Source organism: Haliotis rufescens, unplaced genomic scaffold (assembly GCF_023055435.1).
Source record: "Haliotis rufescens isolate VD_foot unplaced genomic scaffold, xgHalRufe1.0.p SCAF_29, whole genome shotgun sequence".
Taxonomy (NCBI): domain Eukaryota; kingdom Metazoa; phylum Mollusca; class Gastropoda; order Lepetellida; family Haliotidae; genus Haliotis; species Haliotis rufescens.
The window spans coordinates 2,367,195-2,394,089 of NW_025963990.1; the positions used below are offsets into that span (position 1 = coordinate 2,367,195).

Genomic DNA, 26,895 nt, shown 5'->3' on the forward strand with positions numbered 1-26,895 from the left:
AGCATCGATCTACGCAGTTGAGATACAATGACATGCATCAACCAAGTCAGCAAACCTGACCACCCGATCCCGTTTGTCGCCTCTCACGACAAGCACAGTCGCCTCGTATGACAAGTATGACATAACCGATGGAACTGAAATTCTCTTCAAAGCTGCGTCAACCAAACTAACTCGGATCCATTGTCCCAAGGGTGATAACCGCAAGATAGAGTCATGTTGCCGCCATGTTGTGTTTTATTTTAATATTTGGAACTATACGACCTCAACAAAAGCAAAGAGACAATGTCAAATACAGTAAAGTACGGTTATAACGAACTCAAGGGGACCACTAATTACAGTTCGTTATAACCGTAGTTCGTTATAAGCATATATACAGCATAACTACAGCAAATAGTCGGGACCAAAAAAGTAAATTCGTTATATCCGTCAGTTCGTTATAAGCGTGTTCGTTATAACCGTAGTTTACTGTACCCCGGCGTCTCCTATAGCAAGTAAGGTTTGCTGAAGGCCCATATTGTAACGCGGATCTTCACGGGCCGGATAGAGTAGGGATCCCAGGTTGATTAACCTCCATTTATCGCAATACATATGAGGTCTTACCGCACCGAAACCGTATGGCCTTTCTTACGGACTGGTATAAACTAATGCACAGCCAGCTCCAGGGATAGCGGTGTGATGTGTGCAGGGAACCTCTTCTCCCCAGTGTGTCAGGCAGATTACGTGTCAACCCGCTCACCCGTGACTATCCCCCCAAACAGGTTGTTCTCTACGTGACGTGGGTAGTGTGCATCCCCACTGTTTCAACATCCTGGGACTCGTGAAGGTCCGGCGTAGAAAATTTCTTCAGCAACCCATACTTGCCGTAAAAGGCGACTATGCTTGTCGTAAGAGGCGACTAACGGGATTGGGTGGTCAGCCTCGCTGACTTGGTTGATGCATGTCATCGTCTCCCAATTGCGTGGATCGATGCTCATTATGTCAATTACTAGATTGTGTGGTCCAGACTCGATTTATTACAGACCGCCGTCATATAGCTGGAATATTTGTGAGTGTGGCGTTAAACAACAAACAACAAACAAACAAACAAACAAACACACAAACAAACAACATCCTGGATCTGCCACTGCGAATTGATCAACAAGTTGTTTACAACCACTGTCGATGTCCGCTGCATGCCGCTGTCACAACAACATCGCGAGTCCAAGATTATACGCGATTACCTCCCTTGCGCCAATCGATAACATTTGATTACTTTATACACATGAAACACAAGATATCATGCATGTTTCATTGCTCACGCAAAGCCAGAGCAATAGGATTCCTAATGACCATTAATATATGAATAACGGCACACCTAACGCAGACCTCACATTCGGTCATACAGCCTGCATTTCCGGTGCGCTCGCACTAAATATATTATCGTCTGCTACACTTGATGGTCAGCCGCTATGGCGCTGCCAAGCCGCTCCATTCGCGCTCTGTTGACGAGCAGTGTCCGAAATATAAATGGCTGCATATCAAGGACATATTATCTATATTCTTCCGAACCATTTCATCCTTATCCAGAACGACAGCCGAAATGGATGAGCGCGGAGGAGGCCGTGTCAGTTATCAAATCCGGTAAGAGCTGTGTTGTGGTTTTTAGTCAGGAAATTAACCGGTAACACAGACGATCCCGCCTCTTCCTCATCCTTGCGATGGAAAACAGCAGAAATAAGTACAGTGAGGTGATTATTACAGTCATACTGAGTAGAGCATATATATAGACAGGTTAATAATGTGGATCGTTGCTGGCGCAGGTACTAATGAAATGTACTTACAAGCGCTGTTTACAGCGCTGTTGTCGGGATTGTAGGGGACCAGGTAGACTTGCACAAGTCTATAAGTAAATAATATTTAGTTTAAACCATAATTTCTAGATTATGTAAATAATATGAACAAGTTGGCCCTGTAAGAGACTGGAGTCCTTGTACTGTCCACATATCTAGACTTGCCTATAAGGAGGATAGATTCACTACACATCCATAGGCTATTCTTTCAGTACAGCCTTGGAGCAAGGCTATGGACTAGGCGAACATCGGACACAAAGTGCATGCATGCGAGTTTACCTGACAGTCATACTGAAATCCGTTTCGTGCATTGTGTAAAAAACCAATGTGTACGTCATACATATTTTGTATATGAATATATTTTGCTTGGGTACATGGCTACATTTCCGTACATAATACCCCAACAACATCAATTTTAAGATATATACTGTTCTGGAAAACTCTCTCATCTGTGACCAGCTGCCCTGGTGACCTGGTTGAGATGGCTATGTCATGACAGTGTAGGTCGCTGATTGGAAGCTGTCGTTGTTTTATTGTAATATTTTCGAACTTCATTCAGTCAAACTGAATATATGATCATAACGATTGACATTACCTCCCCGCTATAACACGGAAGGGTCCCAGTCGTGATTGCGCTGACGAAACTGAATCAGGAGGTACGGCCTTGCCCTTGCCACAGTCAGACAAGGTCTTTTGTATGTCATCTATATTACTCTAAAAAGAACAGACCGACGTGATAGTTTCATATTGCATGTTACAACGTAATATGCATTCTCCTCGGAATATTTTATTTCTACCGGTTGACATGATCACCTCGCTATAACATGAGGGGGCTCAAGGCTATTGCGCTGACCCATCCTTACAGATAAATGATTACTTCCCTCTTCGAGATGTGATAAGACGCCATATATACTCAGAATCCTGGAATACATTTCCGTAACGAATACTAACGATTGACAAGACCACCTCGCTATAGCGTTAGGTGGTACTCGTTATTGTGCTGACCCATTGTGGAATGACTTGCTGCAGTCCCAGCTTGATTATTTCATTTTAACGATTGACTTCACCGCTCGTCCGCAGTGGCAGGGTCAGTCGTGGTACACGTTGAATATTACTATATTCAGGGACTGTTTATATATATATATATATACCGTCAACTGTTTTCCGATAAGCGAATTATCTGACCTTTTTTATTCTCATTTTCAGAGACTATCAGTATATAGCCTCTGTCAATTTAAATATTTTTTGCCTCTTGCTATCTTTGTCTTCAGTTAGATTTAATCTCTCCCGTGTTTCAAAACTATAAATATCAACTAACAGCACACGCTACACCGACGATACCCAACATGACTAATAAATGCATGCCCTGTTGAGTACCGTGTTCCCTCCAATAGATATCGGTTGTATGTGTTAGCATTTTGGAAGAATAGAGGCAGGGTGCAGAACCTATTCAGCGGAAATAAAGTCAGAAATAATGTTCAAATAGTTCTTAAAAAACGTTTTCTTCAATTGGGAGTAAATCTAAATTCCGCACAACCCACTAATACCCAATGCTTTCCGCTGCTCACATATGGGTGAGGTGAAATGGGGTTTAACGTCGCGTTCAAAATTATTACACTTAAATAGCGACGTGCATGCACGTGTATGTGTGTGTGCGTGTGTGGCTGCTTGTACTAGTCCGGACTGATGTCGATTAATAGTGCTAGCACACTGAGATACCATGCCGCAGTTTAACATGAATACCCAACTTAGACAAAGTGTACTGACTCCGACTCTTGTTTTAGCCCCTTAATGCCGAGCGCCAGGCAGGGTTACAACAAGTACCATCTTTTAACGTCTTTTGGTATGACGCGGTCGGGGATCGAACCCCTGACCTTCCGCTCTCCGGGCGGACGCTCTACCATTAGAAAACGGGTGCTCACATATGAAGCCTTCTGATCATTTACAGAACATTTTGTTGAAATATATGTATACTGAACATATACATGATTGTATGGACCAGTGGATGCTATGTACATATGTAGGACATCCATGTACCTCTAATACCACTCATAAGTAACTAAGTTATGTCCTAGACGGTCTTTGATGATGATGATGATTATTATTATTATTGCTGTTGTTATTGTTGTTGTTGTTAATGTTATTGTTATGATTATTGATAGTCCCTAAATCACGGCCACGAAATGGGAAAACAAAAAGTCCAGGTGCGTCTATCTGAGCAAATACGGAATGTTACAAGTTCTAAAGTGTTATTTGAAACGTGTCTATTCTAAGGGCACAGATACACGGCTTGACGCCTGATCTGCCTTGAAAGATAAAATCTCTACACCCACCAGGCCGTGCCTTTACTCGTGCTTGCATAATAACATATTCATACCGTCTGTTCGGCTGGCCCTCTTTTTTTGTTTAAAGACATTCTTTTTAAAAAAATATTTATTGTCTTCAACACGTGCCGGGGCGGTCGGGTAGCCTAGTGGTTCGCGTTCGCTCGTCACGCCGAAGACCTGGGTTCGATTCCCGACATGGGTACAATGTGTGAAGCCCATTTCTGGTGTCCCCCGCCGCGTTATTGCTGGAATAATGCTAAAAGCGGAGTAAAATCAAACTCGCTCAACACGTGCCACCAACATGACCTTTGTATTGATGCATAGTCATGACATGATTTGTTTTGTTTGTTTGCTTGTTTGTTTGTTAGTTTGTTGTTTAACGCCGCACTCGGCAATATTCCAGCTATGTGACGGCGGTCTGTAAATAATCGAGTCTGGATTAGACAATCCAGTGATTGACATTATGAGCATCGAGGTACGCAGTTAGGATAAGATAACATGCATCAACCAAGTCAGCGTACCTGACCGCCGATCCCGTTAGTCTCTTACGACAAGTATAGTCGCCTTGATGACACCTAGAGATTACTGATTAGAACTGGTTCTCATGAACCTGTGCTGTTTGTACGAGGGGACTTAATGTGGATCGAGTGGTCAGGCCTAGTGACTCCTTGGTAATGTTTCATCGTACCCGGATGGCGCGGGTCGTTGCGCACAATATCAATCACTGGATTGTTTGGTCGAGACCCGCTTTGTGTACAGGTTGTCGTGATATAGCTGGGATATTGCTGAGTGAGGCGTTAAACAACAAACAAACAAACAAGCAAGCATTTTTCCTGGAACCTTGTGGTTTAATATACAGTAAACTACGGTTATAACGAACACGCTTATAACGAACTGACGGATATAACGAACTTACTTTTTGGTCCCGACCATTTGCTGTAGTTATGCTGTATATATGCTTATAATGAACTACGGTTATAACGAACTAAAATTAGTAGTCCCTTTGAGTTCGTTATAACCGTACTTTACTGTACATTACATAGCGGTTGTCGTGCGAGTGTGTTTTGGGATGGTATAAATCCTGTGTTAGGAATAAACATTGTATTTAACGAGCCTTGGCGAGCTCAATACATAGCGTTTATTCCTAATACAGGATATTTACCATCCCCAAACACAAGTGTGGTAACCTCTTTATCATATAATGTCATTCTTCAGTTCTGTGCTCGAAAATCTCTTTCCATTTCTCACAAACATTACGTAAACATTGCATGTTTTCCTGGAATGTGCGCATTAATATATATAACGTCAGAGGGTAAGTGATGTGTCAGTCGGACAGTGACAGTAACCAATATAGTTCCAACTTAAATAGAGATTACTACACTCGTGCCTGTCAGATACCATTTATCTCACAACTCGTCGTTTCACAACGTATCTAACGAGCGAAAGCGAGTTAGATACGCTTTGAAACAACGAGTTGTGAGATAAATGGTATCTGACAGGCACGAGTGCAATAATCTGTTTATTACACACCCTAAGGTCGCACCTTTTTATCATCGAATCAATGCATTTTGTCTGTGCTCATAATCGCAGTAGCACATTTATACATAACACAACGGTCATGAGTGACGTCATCCGACGTACTGCTTACCATTCATAAATAATGTGACCCTACACCTAAACCTAAAAAGGTTTCCGCCATCTGTGGATTGTCAAGGCAAACTAGATAAGATCAAAGAACCCGCATGATGCCGAGTTAAAAATGTCATGTAAATAATCAGAAACAATTTGCGCAGTGTTTATTGTTTTTATGTTTTCCAATGTAACCAAGAGAATTTGTCAGAAATGCAGATAACTACCGTCGTCGTTGTGCGTGACTTTGCGTCAGTCATGGCGTTACACAGGACGGATCCTTTTACGATTTCTGATTTGAATTTCCCTGATCATTTTAATGTATACATTTTTAATTCCATAATTCGTGCCACGATAGGGGCAGAGGGGTAGCCTAGTGGTTAAAGCGTTTGCTCGTCACGCCGAAGACCCGGGTTCGATTCCCGACATGGGTACAATGTGTGAAGCCCATTTCTGGTGTCCCCCGCCGTGATATTGCTGGAATATTGCTAAAAGCGGCGTAAAACCATACTCACTTACTCGTGCCACGATACTCTTCCCACTAATATTCTCAAATTCGTCAGCCAATGTATGCAACAATTATTTAGCTTTGTTACTGACCAAACACATTTTGTAAATATTTGATTATGCAAAACACCAAAAAGTAACAAAAATAATAACGCCTGATTCGAAGGTTTTCCGATGAATGAGAAATGGGACTTACTCCTTTTCACCTAACATTTATGTGGGGAAACAAGAGAAAGATGCTCTGAAGAACAAGCAATTAATTCCTGTGCCTTGATTCCATTATCTCAGGGCACAAGGTGTTCCTCCACGCCGGGGCAGCCACTCCCACCACCCTGGCTGACGCTATGGCCGTGTACGGGAAGAAAGCGGGGCTGAGGAATGTGGAGGTACTGCATCTCCACTCTGAAGGCCCTGCCACGTATGCTCAGCCCGAATATAAAGGTAAGCACACGACCAGATAACCTATTAATGACTGCGACGATATAAATGTATATAAATATAAACGATGTGCGCTATCGTCCTGATTGATCATTTACGATTAAAGGTAAACGTTGGGCGCTCAATATGTCGCTGCTTGCCATACAGCGAGGCTTTCATTATCGTGTCAATACTTAGTGTCACTGTGTTACTGTGTCACTGTGTCACTACTCATAAGTCGTAACTGGTAGGTATAACACTGTGGGGGCACTGGGGTGGGAAACCAACATTTCGACTGTTCTTGCTGTAACGTACATATTTTGTACAAATTAACATCACTTCGTATACACACACTTAGTTAGAGGACGCCATCGAGTCATATCCAAAGGCTGACAGATTTAGAGTTACACGTGACATATACGAGTTCATCTAGCAATGGAATTTAATTCCCGCTCAACAGTGTTATTATATGAGTTTAGTTTTACACCACTTTTAGCAATATTCCAGCAATATCACGGCGGGGGACACCAGAAATCGGCTTCACACATTGTATCCATGTCGGGAATCGAACCCGGATCTTCGGCGTGACGAGCGAACGTTTTAACCACTAGGCTACCAGACCGCCCCTGGAGCTATTACATGTTCCGAGGGCCATATTTTGGCTGTATTTCCTATTTCCTATTTTTGGCCCTTCTTCACATTTTCCTCTTTAAACACCTGTAAGTGTCTCAGTGTCAGCTTGTGTATGCCATCACACCCACATACTGCAGTTATCTAAATACACACACACACGACACAAACCTCATTTCCGATTCACGACTTGTATTTTTAAAGACTTGGTTTGCAGATACAAATGTTTTAAAATATAAGGGTTGTTAGACGAAATGTAAAATAATGTTTGCAAAAGCATATGTTTTCAGTGCCAAGGTAAGATGTGAAACAATCAATAAATTTAAACCATGGCCCCTTTGTCTCTGACCGTCGTCCAACTAACTATAAGTTAAACGCCACTTGGCAACGTCGGAACTTCCTTTTTCCCGTATACTTTATTATGAAAATAGTTTGTCGCCAGCGGGATTAGAACCAGCGAAGTCCGCACAGGAGGTTAACGAATGTAGACTTCAGCCACGGCGACATGGGAGGAATTGTATGAAATTAACAACTAAATATTTACTAACATCAGTACTAATTGCTTTTCCGTTTATGAACTGTGAAATACGTTTTATGCATTTTTTATAAAGTATGTTACTCTATGCACTCTAGTATTTGTACAGTACTTGTGATTTGGTCACTCTTCGTTCAACGAAACGAACAGAAGAAAATAAATTACTATTATCTTGATCAGGGCTATATTTTCTCACAATAGGCCCATCAGCATGGGCAAGTAATATCTGGGTGATTGATAAAAGTGCTCCAGTTGGTCCAAAACGAATGGTATTCTTGCCCCGGGACATGCATTTCATAACCCAAATCGGCAAAATGCTAGGTCACGTGCGAAAGGCTCGGGGAACATATTTCACGTGCTTCCCACAGGGCCGCCTAACAGTTGAGCATCGAGTTCCTGATTATCTTTCAAAATACCTTTAACAAAACAATGTTTTTAATCATTTTAGGTGCTATGAATATTGGACATGGTTAAAGTATGTTATACCACTCGGACCCCAGTGTCTAATCTTTGAAATGTTGCGCGCCTCGTGGTTAATCAACCATTTCAACGATTAGACACTGGGTCCTCGTGGTCTGACCTATACCTCGCCTCGTTGTAACGGTATATTTATCATATGACGCACAGTGTTATCGATGCGATAAACTTGGCATTACAATCAGATAAAGATGCAAATGAGGTCACCTGGAAGGAACTACTTTTATGCTCCATATATTGCTGCCATATCACTTGCTCAATAAACTTTAGCCTGATATTTCCAATAAGTTTAGCTAGGAGTTTCCCAATAAGTTTAGCTAGGAGTTTCCCAATAAGTTTAGCTAGGAGTTTCCCGGTGTGTTGGTATTTGTGTTATGATTAATGAAGCGGTTCACAGTATTGGTGTTGTGTTGTATTTATACTCCATTCTAACGGTATTTCAGTGAGTGGTGTGATTTCTTAACCGTGGTTAATAATTTTAAGACAAACGTTATTTGACATAGAGATTATTGTCCTCGCAGTATACAATTTCTATTGCTAATAAAGGATGTAGACGATACGGTAACATGGTCACCATATGATCGCTGAATAAAATTTCTATTCTTTTATAGGATATATACGATACGGTAACATGGTCACCATATGATCGTTGAATACAATTTCTATTCTCATATAGGATATATACGATACGGTAACATGGTCACCATATGAACGCTGAATACAATTTCTGTTCTTGATATAGGATATATACGATACGGTAACATGGTCACCATATGATCGTTGAATACAATTTCTATTCTCATATAGGATATATACGATACGGTAACATGGTCACCATATGATCGTTGAATACAATTTCTATTCTCATATAGGATATATACGATACGATAACATGGTCACCATATGATCGTTGAATACAATTTCTATTCTCATATAGGATATATACGATACGGTAACATGGTCACCATATGATCGTTGAATACAATTTCTATTCTCATATAGGATATATACGATACGGTAACCTGGTCACCATATGATCGCAATTTTATTCCTGAGATAGGATATATACGATACTGTAACATGGTCACCATAGGATCGCTGAATACAATTTCTATTGCTAATACATGATATTTATGATAAGGAAACACTTCCGGCTTATCACCTATAATCTATATTCCTTTCAGCGTCTATATAAATCTCATCCAATGAAGTTTACTGCACATAAATATACATCCAAACAACAGTAAAACAGTAAAATGAATTTATTTTTTTCAGACCATTTCCGATCCAACTCGTTCTTCATTGGCGCTAACGTACGAAAGGCAATAAACTCCGGAGATGCTGACGTCATCCCGATCTTTCTCTCGGAGATCCCGCTTCTTTTCCATTGTCGACTGATTCATATCGACGTGGCTCTTGTCTCCGTGAGCCCGCCCGACAAACATGGCTACTGCTCTCTGGGAGTCAGTGTGGACTGCGCCCGAGCTGCAATGCAAAATGCCAAATACATTATAGGTGAGCCCAACGATAGACATGAGTGGGTATTGTTTTAGGCCGCTTTTAGCGTCATATTTATGCCCTACCAACGCTTGGCACTACAGTAAACTACGGTTATAACGAACTCAAAGGGACCACTAACTTTAGTTTGTTATAACCGTAGTTCGTTATAAGCATATATACAGTATAACAATAGTAAATAGTCGGGACAAAAATATCAGTTCGTTATATCCGTCAGTTCGTTATAAGCGTGTTCGTTATAAACGTACTTTACTGTACTAGAATGACCGTCACTCTTTTCCTGTTGTGTGGCACACGGGGAACTGAACCCTCAGCGCAAGATGGCTGTAATCACTAGTGAGTGAGTGAGTTGGGTTTAACGCCGCTTTTAACATTATTCAAGTTATATGACGGCGTGTCAGCTTAATGTGGGAGGAAAGCCCGAAGTGATGCAGGTCTCAGACGTTTACCACTTCGGTGAAACCCACGAGCACGGGTATGGTGCTGACAAACCTAGAAACATACTTGGGGCGAACCTGGATTCGAACCCACAATCATAGGTTTCTGGCGTGCCCAAGGGATGCAACTCTGCACAGCGAATCGCGGCGCCTTAGATGACTGGGCCACCCGTGCCCCCTGTAATCACTAGGTTATAGACAAAGACCCAGATAGATGGGCGAGTGAATGTTGTTCTACGCTATATGCAGGGGTGTGTTATGATTATAGATACGTTTGGTGTTGTGGATAGAGCGTCTGCCGTAGAGTGGAAGGTCCAGTCTATGTCATACTTGAAAGTCGATGCAAGGTTGAACTTGTTACTATGTCTGGCGTTCGGCATTATACAAGGACAGTCCGGTTCAGAGTCAGTATACAGAGTCTCAGTGGGGTTAAACTGTGACATGGTATCTCAGTGGGGTTAAACTGTGGCATGGTATCTCAGTGGGGTTAAACTGTGGCATGGTATCTCAGTGGGGTTAAACTGTGGCATTGTATCTCAGTGGGGTTAAACTGTGGCATGTCATCTCAGTGGGGTTAAACTGTGGCATGGTATCTCAGTGGGGTTAAACTGTGGCATTGTATCTCACTGGGGTTAAACTGTGTTAGGTATATCAGTGGGGTTAAACTGTGGCATGTCATCTCAGTGGGGTTAAACTGTGGCATTGTATCTCACTGGGGTTAAACTGTGTTAGGTATCTCAGTGGGGTTAAACTGTGGCATGGTATCTCAGTGGGGTTAAACTGTGGCATGTCAACTCAGTGGGGTTACACTGTGGCATGGTATCTCATTTGGGTTAAACTGTGGCATGGTATCTCAGTGGGATTAAACTGTGGCATGTCATCTCAGTGGGGTTACACTGTGGCATGGTATCTCACTGGGGTTAAACTGTGTTAGGTATCTCACTGGGGTTAAACTGTGGCATGGTATCTCAGAGGGGTTAAACTGTGGCATGGTATCTCAGTGGGGTTAAACTGTGGCATTGTATCTCACTGGGGTTAAACTGTGTTAGGTATCTTAGTGGGGTTAAACTGTGGCATGATATCTCAGAGGGGTTACACTGTGGCATGGTATCTCAGTGGGGTTAAACTGTGGCATGGTGTCTCAGTGGGGTTAAACTGTGGCATGGTATTTCAATTTGGTATTCATGTTAAACTATGGCATGGTATATCAGTGGGATAATCATGTTTACTTGTGGCATGGAATCACAGTAGGGTATTCATGTTAAACTATGGCATGATATATCAGTGGGATAAGCATGTTTACTTGTGGCATGGTATCACAGTAGGGTATCCATGTTAAACTATGGCATGGTATATCAGTGGGATAATCATGTTTACTTGTGGCATGGTATCACAGTAGGGTATCCATGTTAAACTATGGCATGGTATATCAGTGGGATAATCATGTTTACTTGTGGCATGGTATCACAGTAGGGTATCCATGTTAAACTATGGCATGGTATATCAGTGGGATAATCATGTTTACTTGTGGCATGGTATCTCAGCTCCATTAAACCGAGTACAAGCAACTATACAACAAAAGAGCATGAACGTCGCTGTAAAAGTGCAATAATCTCTAACGTGGCTTCCCCACTTTACGTAACCTGCGGATATATCTCGGTTGCATTGTAAGTAATTGAGTTCAAGAGCAGTGGTTGAACCACGGGGTAAGGTCCAACCAAATAGCCACGGAAGTAAAAGTAAAGCTTCACTTTCCAGGAAAATATTATATTATTTGTTTCTACTTGGTGGTTATGGGAATTACGTGACAGACTAGGCATTTCATAATATTGTTTACCATTGCTATTCCTACGATCTTATCCGAAAAGTGAGATGTGAGGTTCCATATTTAAAGAATTCTGCCAAAAGTGATCCTTTTCTTTGGGGAAAATGGCAAAACGGGACCAGATCATTTATGGATGATCTATTGTTTATCTTCTAGGTCTGGTGAACAAGCAAATGCCACGGACATTCGGAGACGGCCTCATACACCAGTGTCACTTTGACGCCATGGTTGCGGAGGACAGGCCCCTGCCAGAGCTTCAGAAGAGCACAGCGTCGCCCCAGGAAGAACAGATTGGCAAACTTATTGCTGAGAATCTGGTCCAGGACGGAGCAACCCTTCAGATGGGTAGGTTGATTGATTGTTGTTTTGTTAAACGCCGAACTCAGCAATATTCCAGCTATATGACGGCGGTCTGTAAATAATCGAGTCTGGACCAGACAATCCAGTGATTGACATCATGAGCATCAATCCACGCCATTGGGATACGATGACATATATCAACCAAGTCAGCGAGCCTGACCACCCGATCCCGTTAGTCGCCTCTTACGACAAGCATTGTCACCTTTTAGTGCAATGATGGGTTGCTGAAGACCTATTCTACACCTGGGTCATCACGTTAGTAGTGGCGTGTTATAAAAACAGGTATTCAACAATCTGTTACATGATCGACTGAAGTTCAAGGTGAGTCGGTGTACTAGCTAATGCGTGAACAAATGTGGTTATAAAATATATCATTATATTAATTAAGTCAGGACAGTGAATTCTATGTTAATTATACAGGTTTGGTTCTTTCTTTGTTTACGGGGGAGAGGGTGGCACGGGTGGCCCAGTCGTCTAAGGCGCCGCGATTCGCTGTGCAGAGTTGTGTCCATTGGGCACGCCAGAAACCTATGATTGTGGGTTCGAATCCCGGTTCGCCCCGATTATGTTTCTAGGTTTGTCAGCACCATACGGGTGCTCGTGGGTTTCGCCGAAGTGGTAAACGTCTGAGACCTGCATCACTTCGGGCTTTCCTCCAACATTAAGCTGACACGACGTGATAAAACTTTTAATACTGTTGAAAGCGGCGTAAAACCCAACGCACTCACTCACTCACTTTGTTTACCGGGTTAAACCTTAAGCAACGGGCCCAAACTGTTAGACAATGAAATATTTCATAATCTTTAGTGGACAATGGATTCTATCATCTACCAATAGTGATTTTGTTCCGTGTTTACGGAATACGGTTTTAGTGACGGGTCCAAACTGTTCAGGCAGACCTGAAGGTCTTTGAATAATCAACATAATTATGTTGCCAGTAAGGCATAAATTCCAAAGCGTTTTGGTTTATGAATATATTTGTTCTGTTAAACATTTGTTATAATTGAAATAACTGAAAAAAAGAAAGTTACTACCGTTCTAAATTCTAAGATGTCGTTTTTTTATACCCCGTTTATGTCCGTCCGTCCGCCAGCCGTCCATTTCTGGAGCAGAACTCCTAAACCGTTGAATATTTCTTTCTTGTTGAAGGTTGCTATACAGATCAGTCTAGTGGTGAACTGGTGCCTTTTGAATTTGATGACTTGGGATATTTTTTATAAATTTACACACGATGGACTTATACTGAAAACGAGGGTATAGCTCGTTTCCGGAGCAGAATTCAACAACCGTAAATATTCCTTGAAGAAATTTGCTGTGCAGATTAGTCTAGCGGTGATCTGGTGCCTTTTGATGATTTATACAACATTATTTTTATGGCAATGAACCCCAAGCAGAGTATAAGTAGCCAAACTCCAGTTGCACCAGAACGGGGGGATATGTCATCTCCTGATGACTCTTGTTTACTTTGATTCATATCATATGTAAATAGTTTGAACGCCAGACCTGTAAACAATGTCCTTTTAAACTTGATACAAATAAAAAATACTCTTTTTCATGAGGATGAACACCATACGACTTACATCTTAACTCCACATTTTTCCAGGTAATCAGTAGACTTGGTCAGTTGTATCACAGTAAGTTGAACTTGGGTTTTCTTAACATTAATGTACCACTAAGTCCTCCAATCAGATGACTCGTGGGATCTCGCACCCATCGCATAGCTGTCACAAGCCAGACAATATTAACAAAGAGGAGATTTTACTACACTTCATGTTGTTTGAGATAATGTGCACATAGTATGGGGGGTTATCTCCCATTAACTGTCAACATCAAGGCTTTGTCAAAGTAATCGGGACACGATATTACACAAATACAGCTAGGGAAGATAGTCTGTTACTATGGAATGACATAACAGTGTGGATCGCGGTCGGGATATCCTCATGCAGAAGGTAAGGGGTCGTTTCCCGGCATGTGTACAGTCTGTGAAGCATTTTGATGTTAGTGTTCCACGCCCTGATATATAAATTGCAATGTTGCCAAACCGGCGTAGAGGAACATACTGTCACTCACTTAACAGTTCATGATTTACACAGTTCTTCCGAAAAAAAACTGCAAGGCAGAAGAATGAATACACTTGAAAATTGGATTTGACTAAAAATGTGAAAACGTTATCGAAACGTTTCTGCGCTAAAATGTCACGGAAACTTAAGGTCCAAACCCCGACAATGATACCCGTATCAAATACATGACATCGAATAACCATTCCTTTTTTTCTCATGTTTAGCCACCGTCAGACATGGGTGTATACTTTCTTTTGCCCGTGTGTTTATCCGAGAATCCCTTAATTGTTTCATGATTGTATTTACTTCCATGGGTTAGGATTAATATAAATGTTTCCCGGGAACATTGTTCTCAAAGTTAGTTGGTCTGTTGGTTTGTTGTTTAACGCCGCACTATTCCAGCTATATGACGGCGGTCTGTAAATAATCGAGTCTGGACCAGATATCTGTGATACGATGACATGCCTGAAGCAAGTCAGCGAGTCTGACCATCCGATCCCGTTAGTCTCCCCTTACCACCAGCATAGTCACCTTTTACGGCAAGCAGGGGTTGCAGAAGACCTATTCTACCCCGGAATTTCACCGGTCTGTTCTCAAAGAATACCAAGAAGCATAACTGGGCACAATGTGAACTCGTACCAAAAATATAATGTCATTTGTCAACATTTTATATTATAGATAACAGAGCATGCTTCATAAGTATTGGCGATAAAAATAATGATACGCGCGAGATATTAAGTCACGCGCCGATACCAGAGAAACATTTCCTATTTTTCTTGCTTCACATAAATGTTGAATAGTGTCGATACCCGAATTTAGTAGACGGTTACCTTGGTGACCGCCGGAAAGCTGAAACAATAGACAAAACGTGTATGTAAATTGTGACACAAGTTCCGGTCACAAACAGTTTCAAGTGTGCGATTTCTAAACAACGGGCGGTTGGGTGGCCTGGTGGTGAACGCGTTTGCTCTTCAACCAGGTTTGATTCTTGATGTCCTTATGTGGTTGGAATTGTGCGAAGAGCGTCGAAAACCGATCTTACTCATCCACTCTTAACCTAGGAATCGGCTCAATACCCAATGCGGTGCTGGACAAGCTAGGGTCGCACCGTGACCTTGGCATTCACACGGAGATGTTCAGCGATGGCGTCGTGGACTTGGTGGAGACCGGCGCTGTCTCCAACACCAAGAAGATCATCCAGCCTGGAAAGATCCTCTCAAGCTTCACCATCGGCACAAAGAAGCTGTACGACTTCCTCGACAACAACCCGTCGGTTGGTGAGTACAACGTTGCTGATAGGGTTCACGTCGTCCTGAAAATGAACATGGACAGATTGGGTATAATAAAATGACACAATAAAAAATGAACTTAAACAGCCAACGCCGATATTTGAAAGACTTCAACACTACAAGTAGTGTATGTTCAGCGTGGTTTTATAATTTTAAAAAAATCAAATTGGCTGTCTGATATCATAATAGTTACGTGTATGTAACATAGGTACATAATAAAACAAATCGCCGTCATTTGCACGAAGTTCAACAGGGCAGAAAAAAGCTCGAGAAGCGCGGTAACTACCTTTCTAAACGAGGTCATAAAAACCGGACGCCCACTGGTGCAAATATCACTTCTCGCGCACCAGTGTATTGTTTCAGTCATCCAATCGGCATTGTTGACGTCATTCGTATCTTATTGTGACGTAAGGTCAGAATGACGTCACACTAGAAATGACGTCATATCTGAAGATTGTTGACGTCATTCCACAAATCATGATTTTCTTGGAAAGGGGTTGTGATCAGTGCATTCTTCTAAAGGGGAGCTCAAAAGGATTAAGAAAAAAATAGTTTTTAAGAAAGTTCTTGCCACTCGTTTCTAAAAATATCAGTATGACAAACATGCTCGTATAATAATCCGTATACAGATCCTATGCATAACTGTACTACCTCCAGTCATGGTTGATGCGGCCTACAGCAACAGCACAGACATCATATCCCAGAACCCTAAGGTGACGGCCATCAACTCAGCGATTGAGGTGGACCTGACCGGGCAGGTCGTGTCCGATTCCATCGGGACCAGAATGTACTCAGGTCAGTGAATGCATTCTTAAACAAGAATGTATGTGTAGGATAAATACCCAAGTGTAGATGTTTCAAACACACTTTTTGGGCCTTGGGGTAGCCCAGTGGTTAAAGCGTTCGCTCGTCACACCGGGGCCGGGTTCGATCCCCACATGGATGGGTACAATGTGTGAAGCCCATTTCTGGTGTCCCCCGCCGTGATATTTCTGGAATATTGCTATGAACGGCGTAAAACCTCACGCACGCACGCACGCACTCACGCACTCACAAACTCACTCTCTCACCTTCCTCGGCAACCGGACGTAAAATATCTTGTGCTGGCTTGAGATATATGCACTTAATGATGGGATTCTCCTGAAGAATGAGACCCGACTTGGATAACCTCTTCCCAATCCATTTCAATCTAAGTAAAACATGGTTAAACAAATGGGGGGTCCAAAAAGTATTGTGGTTTTATCAACGCCTCTGTAGCCCAGTGGTTCATTCATGAGGCTACAGGTCCGCCTCCGTGGCCTAGTGGTAAAGCGTCCGCCCGGAGAGCGAAAGGGTCCTGGTTCGATCCCCGGCCGCGTCATACCAAAAGACGTTTAAAAGATGGTACTTGTTGTTACCCTGTCTGACGCTCGGCATTAAGGGACTAAAACAAGGACTGGTCGGCTCGGAGTCAGGATACTGTGTCTGAGTGGGGTCTTCATGTTAAACTGCGGCATGGTGTCCCAGTGGGCTAGCACTATAAATCGGCATCAGTCCGGACTAGTACAAGCAGCCACACACACACACGTACATGCACGTCGCTGTGTAAGTGCAATCATCTTGAATACGACGTTAAACCCCATTTCACCTCACCTCATTCGATACGAAGGTTAAAAGTTTTACCCATAGAAACATATCATCAATATTTTGTGTGTAAATTCGGGGGCTTCTATAAGGGGACGAGTATGAAATGAACCCTCATGACTCTTAAATTGTATTAAGTAGATGTTCTGGGTTATCAAAGAGAGACTATTGGAAAATATTACAGGTTGTATATCGAGAGACAGCAGTTTTGTGTTACATTTTGAATATTATAGGTTGAGATACTGGCTTGATGATGCCTACTTATCACCCCTGTACTTGTTTCCTATGAAAGTTATCACCAATATACATTCCATGTTGTCATCGATTTTAGGTTTCGGGGGTCAAGTAGACTTCATCCGAGGCGCGTCCCTCTGTCGAGATGGGCTGGGAAAACCAATCATTGCCTTGCCATCACAGACAAAGAGGGGCGAGACAAAGATAGTTCCGCTCATCAAGGAAGGTGAGTAATCACATTGAAAGAGAAAATTAACATGCTTCCTAAATTTTGCCAAAAATATCATTTGAGTCAACAAACAAACTGCATACAATGGATATCAATGCAATAAATCAGTCCGATTATCTTGGCAACGATATCCTATACCTGTTTAGATACTTGCTCGATAAGCTATTGTATAACGTTTCCAGAAAGTTTCTATGGGTACGCGTTCTTCTGTATACAGTCAAGTCCCGTTAATCTGACTTGGTTGGTTCCATATGATTATGTCGGATTAACGAGTATGTCAGATAAACGAAATTAAGTTATATAAACGTTCGTGATCGAAAATTGGACAACTACACGATAGATAACGATACAAACACGTTGCAATAAAATATAAACGAAATATTCACAATATTGGTAAATAATCGAGTCTGTACCAGACAATCCAGTGATTGACATTATGAGCATCGATCAACGCAATTAGGATACGATGACATGCATCAACCAAGTCACCGAGCCTGACCACCCGATCCCGTTAGTCGCCTCTTAATAGGCTCGCTGACTTGGTTGATGCATGTCATCGTATCCCAACTGCGTGGATCGATGCCCAAGATATCAATCACTGGATTATCTGGTACACACTCGATTATTTACAGACAGCCGTCATAGAGCTTGAATATTGCTGAGTAAACAACAAACGAACAAACAAAACAAACAAATAAGCGCATACGGTGGTCCAGGCTGAAACGCAACACTTTGTTTCCCGGAAACATATGATTATGGGTTCGAATCCCTGTTGCTCTGAATGTGTTTCTAGGTTTGTCAGTATTATACCCGTGCTCGTGGGTTTCACCAAACTGATAAACGTCTGAGACCTGCATCACTATGCGCCTTCCTAACAATAATATGCTGACATATGATGTATTGTTTGTATGTTTGTTTGTTGACGCCGTTCTCGGCAATAACATGGAGACAGGACACCTCACGATATTTAGTGATTCTAAAGTCTTATTTACTTTCTGACAGTTTAAGGTCTATGGATAAGGGTTATGCGATTTTGGTCATATGGACTTTGACCGAGTCGAAGTATACTACAAATTACGTAATGCTTTCACGTGGTTTAAGTGCAGTCCCATGATGTACTTTGGACTCGATATTCCTGGAATATATCTTAATGCCGCGTAAAACTATACTCACTCAATCACCCTATATGATCTAAATAACCGTTCAGCCCCCGTCAACAACCTTGATTTACGATACAAATGTGACCGTCTTCATAATTGATGTATTAATGTCCTAATATGACCGTCTTCATTATTGAAGTACTAATGTCCTAATATGACCGTCTTCATTATTGAAGTACTAATGTCCTAATATGACCGTCTTCATTATTGAAGTACTAATGTTCTAATATGCCCGCCTTCATTATTGAAGTACTAATGTCCTAATATGCCCGCCTTCATTATTGAAGTACTAATGTTCTAATATGCCCGCCTTCATTATTGAAGTACTAATGTCCTAATATGCCCGCCTTCATTATTGAAGTATTAATGTCCTAATATGCCCGCCTTCATAATTGAAGTACTAATGTCCTAATATGCCCGCCTTCATTATTGAAGTACTAATGTCCTAATATGCCCGCCTTCATAACTGAAATACTAATGTTCTAATATGACCATCTCCATAATTGAAGTATTAATGTCCTAATATGTCCGCCTTCATAATTGAAGTACTAATGTCCTAATATGCCCGCCTTCATTATTGAAGTACTAATGTCCTAATATGACCACCGCCTTCATAACTGAAATACTAATGTTCTAATATGACCATCTCCATAATTGAAGTATTAATGTCCTAATATGTCCGCCTTCATAATTGAAGTACTAATGTCCTAATATGCCCGCCTTCATTATTGAAGTACTAATGTCCTAATATGACCGTCTTCATTATTGAAGTACTAATGTCCTAATATGCCCGCCTTCATTATTGAAGTACTAATGTCCTAATATGCCCGCCTTCATTATTGAAGTACTAATGTCCTAATATGCCCGCCTTCATTATTGAAGTACTAATGTTCTAATATGCCCGCCTTCATTATTGAAGTACTAATGTCCTAATATGCCCGCCTTCATTATTGAAGTATTAATGTCCTAATATGCCCGCCTTCATAATTGAAGTACTAATGTCCTAATATGCCCGCCTTCATTATTGAAGTACTAATGTCCTAATATGACCACCGCCTTCATAACTGAAATACTAATGTTCTAATATGACCATCTCCATAATTGAAGTATTAATGTCCTAATATGCCCGCCTTCATAATTGAAGTACTAATGTCCTAATATGACCGTCCTTATAATTGAAGTAACCAGCTTGGGGACACTTGGAAATGATAGTGCGGGCATATTGTCTGACAGCGAACTTTGATACAGGCTACCTCACGATATTCAATGATTCTAAGGTATTATTTACTTTCTGACAGCTTTAGGTCAATACATAAGGGTTATGCGATTTTGGTCACATGGACTTTGACCAAGTCGAAGTATACAAGAATTTACGAAATGTTTTCACGTGATTTCAAGTGCAGTCCGTTGATGAACTTTGGACGTTGATACCGTTCCATAAAATATTTCTAACGTGATGCGATTACACTACATTTCAGACATGGTGACCTTCAAATAGACCCGTGAAGATCTGGGGTAGAATAGGTCTTCAGCAACCCATGCTTGCCTTAAAAGCGACTATGCTTGTCGTAAGAGGCGACTAACGGGATCGGGTCGCCAGGCTAGCTGACTTAGTTGATCCATGTCATCGTATCCCAATTGTGTGGATCGATGCTCATGATGTCAATCACTGGATTGTCTGGTCCAGACTCGTTTATTTACAGACCGCCGTCATATAGCTGGACTATTGCTGAGTGCGGCGTTAAACAACAAACAAACAAACCTTCAAATAATCTGTATTGTTTGTCATCTCATGTCCTAAATTACCATCTGAAACTATTTTATTTCTAAAAAAAACAAGAACGAATTTCGCGTTTCAAAAACAAATTCTCGCTGTTTTCACAGAAGGGACGTAAGTTTGTCTCTGTTTTCTGTCTGGTTTGTAAATGGTCTGCCATTTGCGTCTTATAGAAGTCTAGCACAATTACATGCCGTGAGTATATGATATGAACGCAGACACGTTGGAAATTAATCTATTTGTTAACCATATTTCCACATGCCCTAACAAACTCAACACGGAATACCAATGTACTTGGTCCGATTTAAGGTGTGTGTGTTGGCTGTTTAACGCCCACTTAGCAATGTTCCGGTTACAAGACGGCGGCCTGTAAATGATCGAATCTGGACCAGACAATCCAGTGATTGACATCATGAGCATCGATCTAGGCAGATGGGATACGATGACATGCATCAACCAAGTCAGCAAACCTGACCACTCGATCCCGTAAGTCGCCTCTCACGACAAGCACAGTCGCCTCGTATGACAAGTATGACATAACCGATAGAACTGAAATTCTCTTTACGTCAACCAAACTAACTCGGATCCATTGTCCCAAGGGCAATAACCTCAAGATAGAGTCATGTTGCCGCCATGTTGTGTTTTAATTTAATATTTGGAACTGAACGACCTCAACAAAAGCAAAGCGACAAAGCCAAATGTTGTTAACGTTGCACGTGTGGCCCAGTCGTCTAAGGCGCCGCGATTCGCTGTGCAGAGTTGCGTTCCTTTGGGCACGCCAGAAACCTATGATTGTGGGTTCGAATCCCGGTTCGCCCCGATTATGTTTCTAGGTTTGTCAGCACCATGTCAGCCCATGGGTTTCACCGAAGTGGTAAACGTCTGAGACCTGCATCACTTCGGGCTTTCCTCCGCCAAAAAGCTGACACGCCGTGATATAACTGGAATAGTGTTAAAAGCGGCGTTAAACCCAACTCACTCACTCACTCCAAATTGAATACATGTTCGTGTTTTTCATACGTTTGTAGGTGCTGGAGTCGTAACGACACGAGCGCACGTGCATTACGTGGTGACAGAGTTCGGCATCGCCTTCTTGTTCGGCAAAAGCCTGCGACAGAGAGCCTACGAGTTGATAAAGATAGCTCACCCCAACCACAGGGAGCAGTTGGAGAAGGCGGCCTTCGACAGACTCAAATGTATGCCTGCTCCGTGATTGGACATGTTCACGAGCCTCAAGTGTATGACTGCTCGTGATTGGACGATGTTCACGAGCCTCAAGTGTATGTCTGCTCGTGATTGGGCGATCTTTGCTGGGCTCAAGTGTATGCCTGAAAACAAACACAAATTTGTTATGATATATTTTTGGAATATGATATAACATATTTATGACACGCGGGCCAAGTTATCTTGTTGGTGCAGAGTTACGTCCCTTATCATATAGGATCTGGTCGCTGGTTCCAGTTTATATTCTCAATTTGTCAGCGCCATGCTTGGGTATTTCCTTGTGTACGTCTATCGCCAACGTTACTTTCTACAAACACGGCCTGATATACCTGAAATATTGTTTGTTCTCGCACTCACTCATTACATGTGCACATATTGTTAATTGATTTTCTTGTTCTCATTTGGGATTAATCGGGGTCCCAGTGAGTAATCCGGTGACTACAAGGCCTCCAGTACGCCACAGGCACGGTGGCCCAGTCATCAAAGGTGCAATCCGCTGGGCCGAGTTACGTCCCTTAGGATCACCAGAAACCTGTGATAGCGAGTTCGAATCCCAGACTCGCCCTGATTATGTTTATAGTTTTGCCAGCACTCTACCCGATGGTTTCACCAAAGTGGTAAACGTCTAAGACCTGCATTACTTCAAGCTGCACTCCAACATCAAGCTGACACGACGTGACATAACTGTAATACTGTTAAAAGTGGCGTTAAACCAATCTCACTCTCTTCTGATATTGATTGATAATGGCTGATATTTCATCTAAACTAGCCCAACTTACTCACCCCCTCACTAACTCAGTGTCCCATACTTGTGGTTTGTTTGTTTAACGCCGCACTCAGCAATATTCCAGCTATATGACGGCGTTCTGTAAATAATCGATTGTGGACCAGTCAATCCAGTGATTGACATCACGGGCATCGATCTACGCAATTGGGATACGATGACATTCATCAATCAAGTCCGCGAGCCTGACCACCCGATCCCATTAGTCGTCTCTTACGACAAGCATAGTCGCCTTTTACGGCATGCATGGGTTGCTGAAGACCTAGTCTAACCCGGATCTTCACGGGTCCCATGCTTGTGGTAAGAGCGGACGTGGGTGGTCCGACTCGGTGACGTGGTTGATGGCAAGGACCGTCATGCATGCTTCCCGTCACTGGTTTGTCTGGTCCATATCGGTTATTTACAGGCCACCGTGATATAGCTGGACCATTGCTATTACGTCCAACAAACCCACTTATTTATGTTTGATGCTCATTGTAGTGTTTTGTTTTTTGGAAGCATTTGTTTTGCGACTTTTCGCAGCCTCTGCGTTGTGTCTTGAATGTACACATTTTCCTTTTTTCAGATGCTATATCAACAAACTCACAAATGTCATTTTGCATTTGTATACCTTGTGATGAACAAATTTTAATATCGTCAAATACAGTTTGTCGTTATTCCTTTTGCTGTTGGTTTGATGTTTTGTTGAAGATGCCCTACTAGCTGCTCTTCCCCACATGGGTGTCAAGGTGAGTATGTCAATTCACCATCGTGAAACCAACGGAACTGGACATTCAGCGAGATACTTCCCGAATATTTTTAAGTCCATATAGTTGGGATTCCGGGACAGAACCTATGCTTCTTAGAGCTGAATTAATGCAGGGCTCGGTGACTTCGCTGATAGTTGGCGACGGCGGGGATCGTTGCTCACATTATCGATCACTGGTTTGTCTGGTACAGACTTGATTATTTACAGACCGCCGTCATACAGCAGGAATATTGCTGAGTGCAAAATATTACTTTGACAATAGCTGAATATGCTCATTTCTCTCTAATCTATGTCACAGCTAAAACTCGACTATCTTATCAAACGAAGGTGTGTTTAAAATTCGATAAAGAGTTTTTATCCAGAAAGAGAACATTTTCTGATTTGACGTAACTCCTGGAACCAATAGCATCACTGCATTCGCCTTACCCTCTCTCTTTGAAACCCCCTTGGGGTCTCCGGTCACAATTGGCCCCGGCATGGGCATGTGGAAATATGGTTCACAAATAGATTAATTTCGAAAAGTGTCTGTGTTCCTATCAAGTACTCACGGCATGTAACTGTGTTATACTTCTATAAAACGCGACCGCCTCCGTGGTCTAGTGGTAGAGCGTCCGCCCGGAGAGCGGAAGGTCCGGGGTTCTATTCCCAGCCGCGTCATACCAAAAGACGTTAAAAGATGGTACTTGTTGTTACCCTGTCTGGCGCTCGGCATTAAGGGGCTAAAACAAGGACTGGTCGGCTCGGAGTCAGTATACTGTGTATGAGTGGGGTATTCATGTTAAACTGCGGCATTGTATCTCAGTGAGCTAGCACTATAAATCGGCATCAGTCCGGACTAGTACAAGCAGCCACACAGACACGGCAGTACATGCACGTCGCTATATAAGTGCAATAATCTTGGACGCGACGTTAAACCCCATTTCGCCTCACATCTATAAAACGCAAATGGCAGAGTGTTTTTACAATCTGGGGAAAAAACATAGGCATACTTACTACCCTTCTGTGAAAACAGCGAGAATTTGTTCATGGAACGAGAATTTCGTTTTTGTTTTAAAATAAAATAAAAAATTCAGCCGGTAATTTAGTACATGAGACGACAAACAATACAGACTATTTGAAGGTCAGGAAGTCGGAAATTTAAGTAGCATGATCGAATCACGTTAAAAATATTTTTATGGAACGGTATCAAAGTCCAAAGTACATCAATGGACTGCGCTTGGAAATCACGGGAAAACATTACGTAAATTCTTGTTTACTTCGACTCGGTCAAAGTCCATACGACCGAAATCGCACATCAATTGACCTAAAGCTGTCTGGGAGTAAATAGGACGTTAGAATCATTAAAAATCGTCAGGTATCATGTATCAAGGTTCGCTGTCAGGCAAAATGCTGGCACTTTTATTTCCAATTGTACCCAAGCTGGGCCTTACACATTGTGCCAAAGTGGGGAATCGAGCCCAGGTCTTCTGCGTGTCATAGGAAGGATTTAACCACTAAGCTAACCCACCGCACTAGAGCTATATAGGGTTAGTAAGGCAGTCATATTTTTCTAAAAGAACCATATAAGATCATATGGGATAGTATCGGAAAAACGAAAGATTTGGATTGTTTGTTTTTTTAAATACTGATTTTGATGGTGATATGCGTGCCCGTACAGTGCGGTTGACAAAAGTATCACGTAATGTTGTATTTGGCACACAATTTGAGTGAGTGAGTGAGTATGTATGTTCGCCGCTCAAGCAACAACACGGCGGGGGACAACAGAAATGGGCTTCACACATTGTACCCATGTCGGTAAACGAACCCGGGTCTTCAGCGTGACGAGCGAACGCTTTAACCACTAAGCTACCCGACCGCCCTTTCACACAAGTTGACGTATTTCCGTTTAAAGTGGTGATACTTGGCAAACGTGAGTAGTATGTTTACAAGGAATCGCACACAATGTCGTATGAAGTAATAGTTTTAAAGATAGCGGCCCGTTACAGTGAGAGAGAACGAGTTTTGATGTATTTACGTCGGTAAGTATATTATAATAACACAATTTGTACATAAACTTATTTGATACTGGCCGCTGCCATCACATTGTTTATGGCCATTGAATATTGTACTACCACTCTATTGTTTACTGCCAGGGGCGGTCGGGTAGCCTAGTGGTTACAGTGTTCGCTGGTCATGCCGAAGACCGGGGTTCGATTCCCCCTCTTGGTACAATGTGTGTAGCCTACTTCTGGTGTCCCCCGCCGTGATACTGCTGGAGTATTGCTAAAAGCGGCGTAAAACCATAATCGGTCACTGTTATTGATCACATATCAAATAATTTATATTGACATACAGGTAGTTTTTGTCATATTTTTGGTGGCGAACACATTTTACATTCGCATCCAATCTCATTAAAATCAGTTCTTGTTATTGCTAAACAAAGATCTGAGGGCATCCCATTACGGGTCACGTCAGAACGACCTTTCATCCGACCAATCAAAGCGTCGCTTACCAGATCATGAAAATGCCTGTCGTAATGTGTTTTCTAATCATGCAACCTCAAAAACGTTAACAAGGAGTATTCCGAACGACAGTTACGGTCCGTACAACTGATTCCGTCCAAATTATCGTCTATCTCTCGCTTCAGTGGGATAAACATTTGAACGGAGGAGGCGTTAGTAGTATAGTCTAAGTCCGCAGAAGGCCATTTTGGTTGATACGGTTGATCCAGGCGGATGCGAAGGTGATTGGCTGATCCGAGTCACGTGATCGGATAGGATGACTCATGCATCAACAGCGCGTCACAGGTGAGGGGGAATGAAAGGTGTGTGTTTATAAGGCAGAAAAGAATTCATAAGAAAACAAAAGTAAAAGGTTATGAATAGAGCTATGTGTATAACGTGCTGCCCTAAATAGACAGACCGTACCCGTCAGCCCAGTTTGAATTGAGCGCGCTTGACAACTCACGTGGCCTCGTCGTTTAACCCGCGCTCGCTAGAGCGTGCGACCTGGTTTGATGAATGCAGGGTGTGTGTTGAAAGTACAAGTACCACAATAGAGACGGGTTATGTCAACACGATATACGCCGGGTAATGTAGGTGGGAAAAAAAATGTACGTCTAGCTGGATCAAATTCATCTTGTACGGTCTACACGTTGTACACCACGAACGTTAGACAACCTGTATGGATAAAAAATATAGAGACAAAATAGATAAGACTACGCAATCAGCAAGCTAGCAGTTTACGTTTAGCGCGCAAGAACGAGCTAATGTATAGCAGAGAGACTAAGCGACCGAC

General features: G+C 42.2%; 1 protein-coding gene across 1 annotated transcript; it reads left to right on the forward strand.

Annotated features, from left to right (window-relative positions):
• The first annotated feature begins 1,421 nt into the window (after positions 1 to 1,421).
• LOC124137719 (4-hydroxybutyrate coenzyme A transferase-like) lies at positions 1,422 to 23,531 on the forward strand. The gene is made up of 8 exons (XM_046504144.2): positions 1,422 to 1,620; positions 6,581 to 6,733; positions 9,627 to 9,866; positions 12,288 to 12,476; positions 15,613 to 15,828; positions 16,498 to 16,635; positions 17,795 to 17,923; positions 21,892 to 23,531. The coding sequence occupies exons 1-8, from the start codon at positions 1,449 to 1,451 to the stop codon at positions 22,074 to 22,076; spliced, it is 1,422 nt and encodes a 473-aa protein (XP_046360100.2). The 5' UTR covers positions 1,422 to 1,448; the 3' UTR covers positions 22,077 to 23,531.
• Positions 23,532 to 26,895: the final 3,364 nt, after the last annotated feature.

Bases quoted from the DNA above. Each gene is read 5' to 3' on its own strand.
- LOC124137719 (XM_046504144.2), top strand. From the start codon at position 1,449: ATGGCGCTGCCAAGCCGCTCCATTCGCGCTCTGTTGACGAGCAGTGTC. The intron at 9,867-12,287 runs GTGAGCCCAACG...TTTATCTTCTAG, and splicing joins AAATGCCAAATACATTATAG to GTCTGGTGAACAAGCAAATG. The intron at 15,829-16,497 runs GTGAGTACAACG...TACTACCTCCAG, and splicing joins CGACAACAACCCGTCGGTTG to TCATGGTTGATGCGGCCTAC.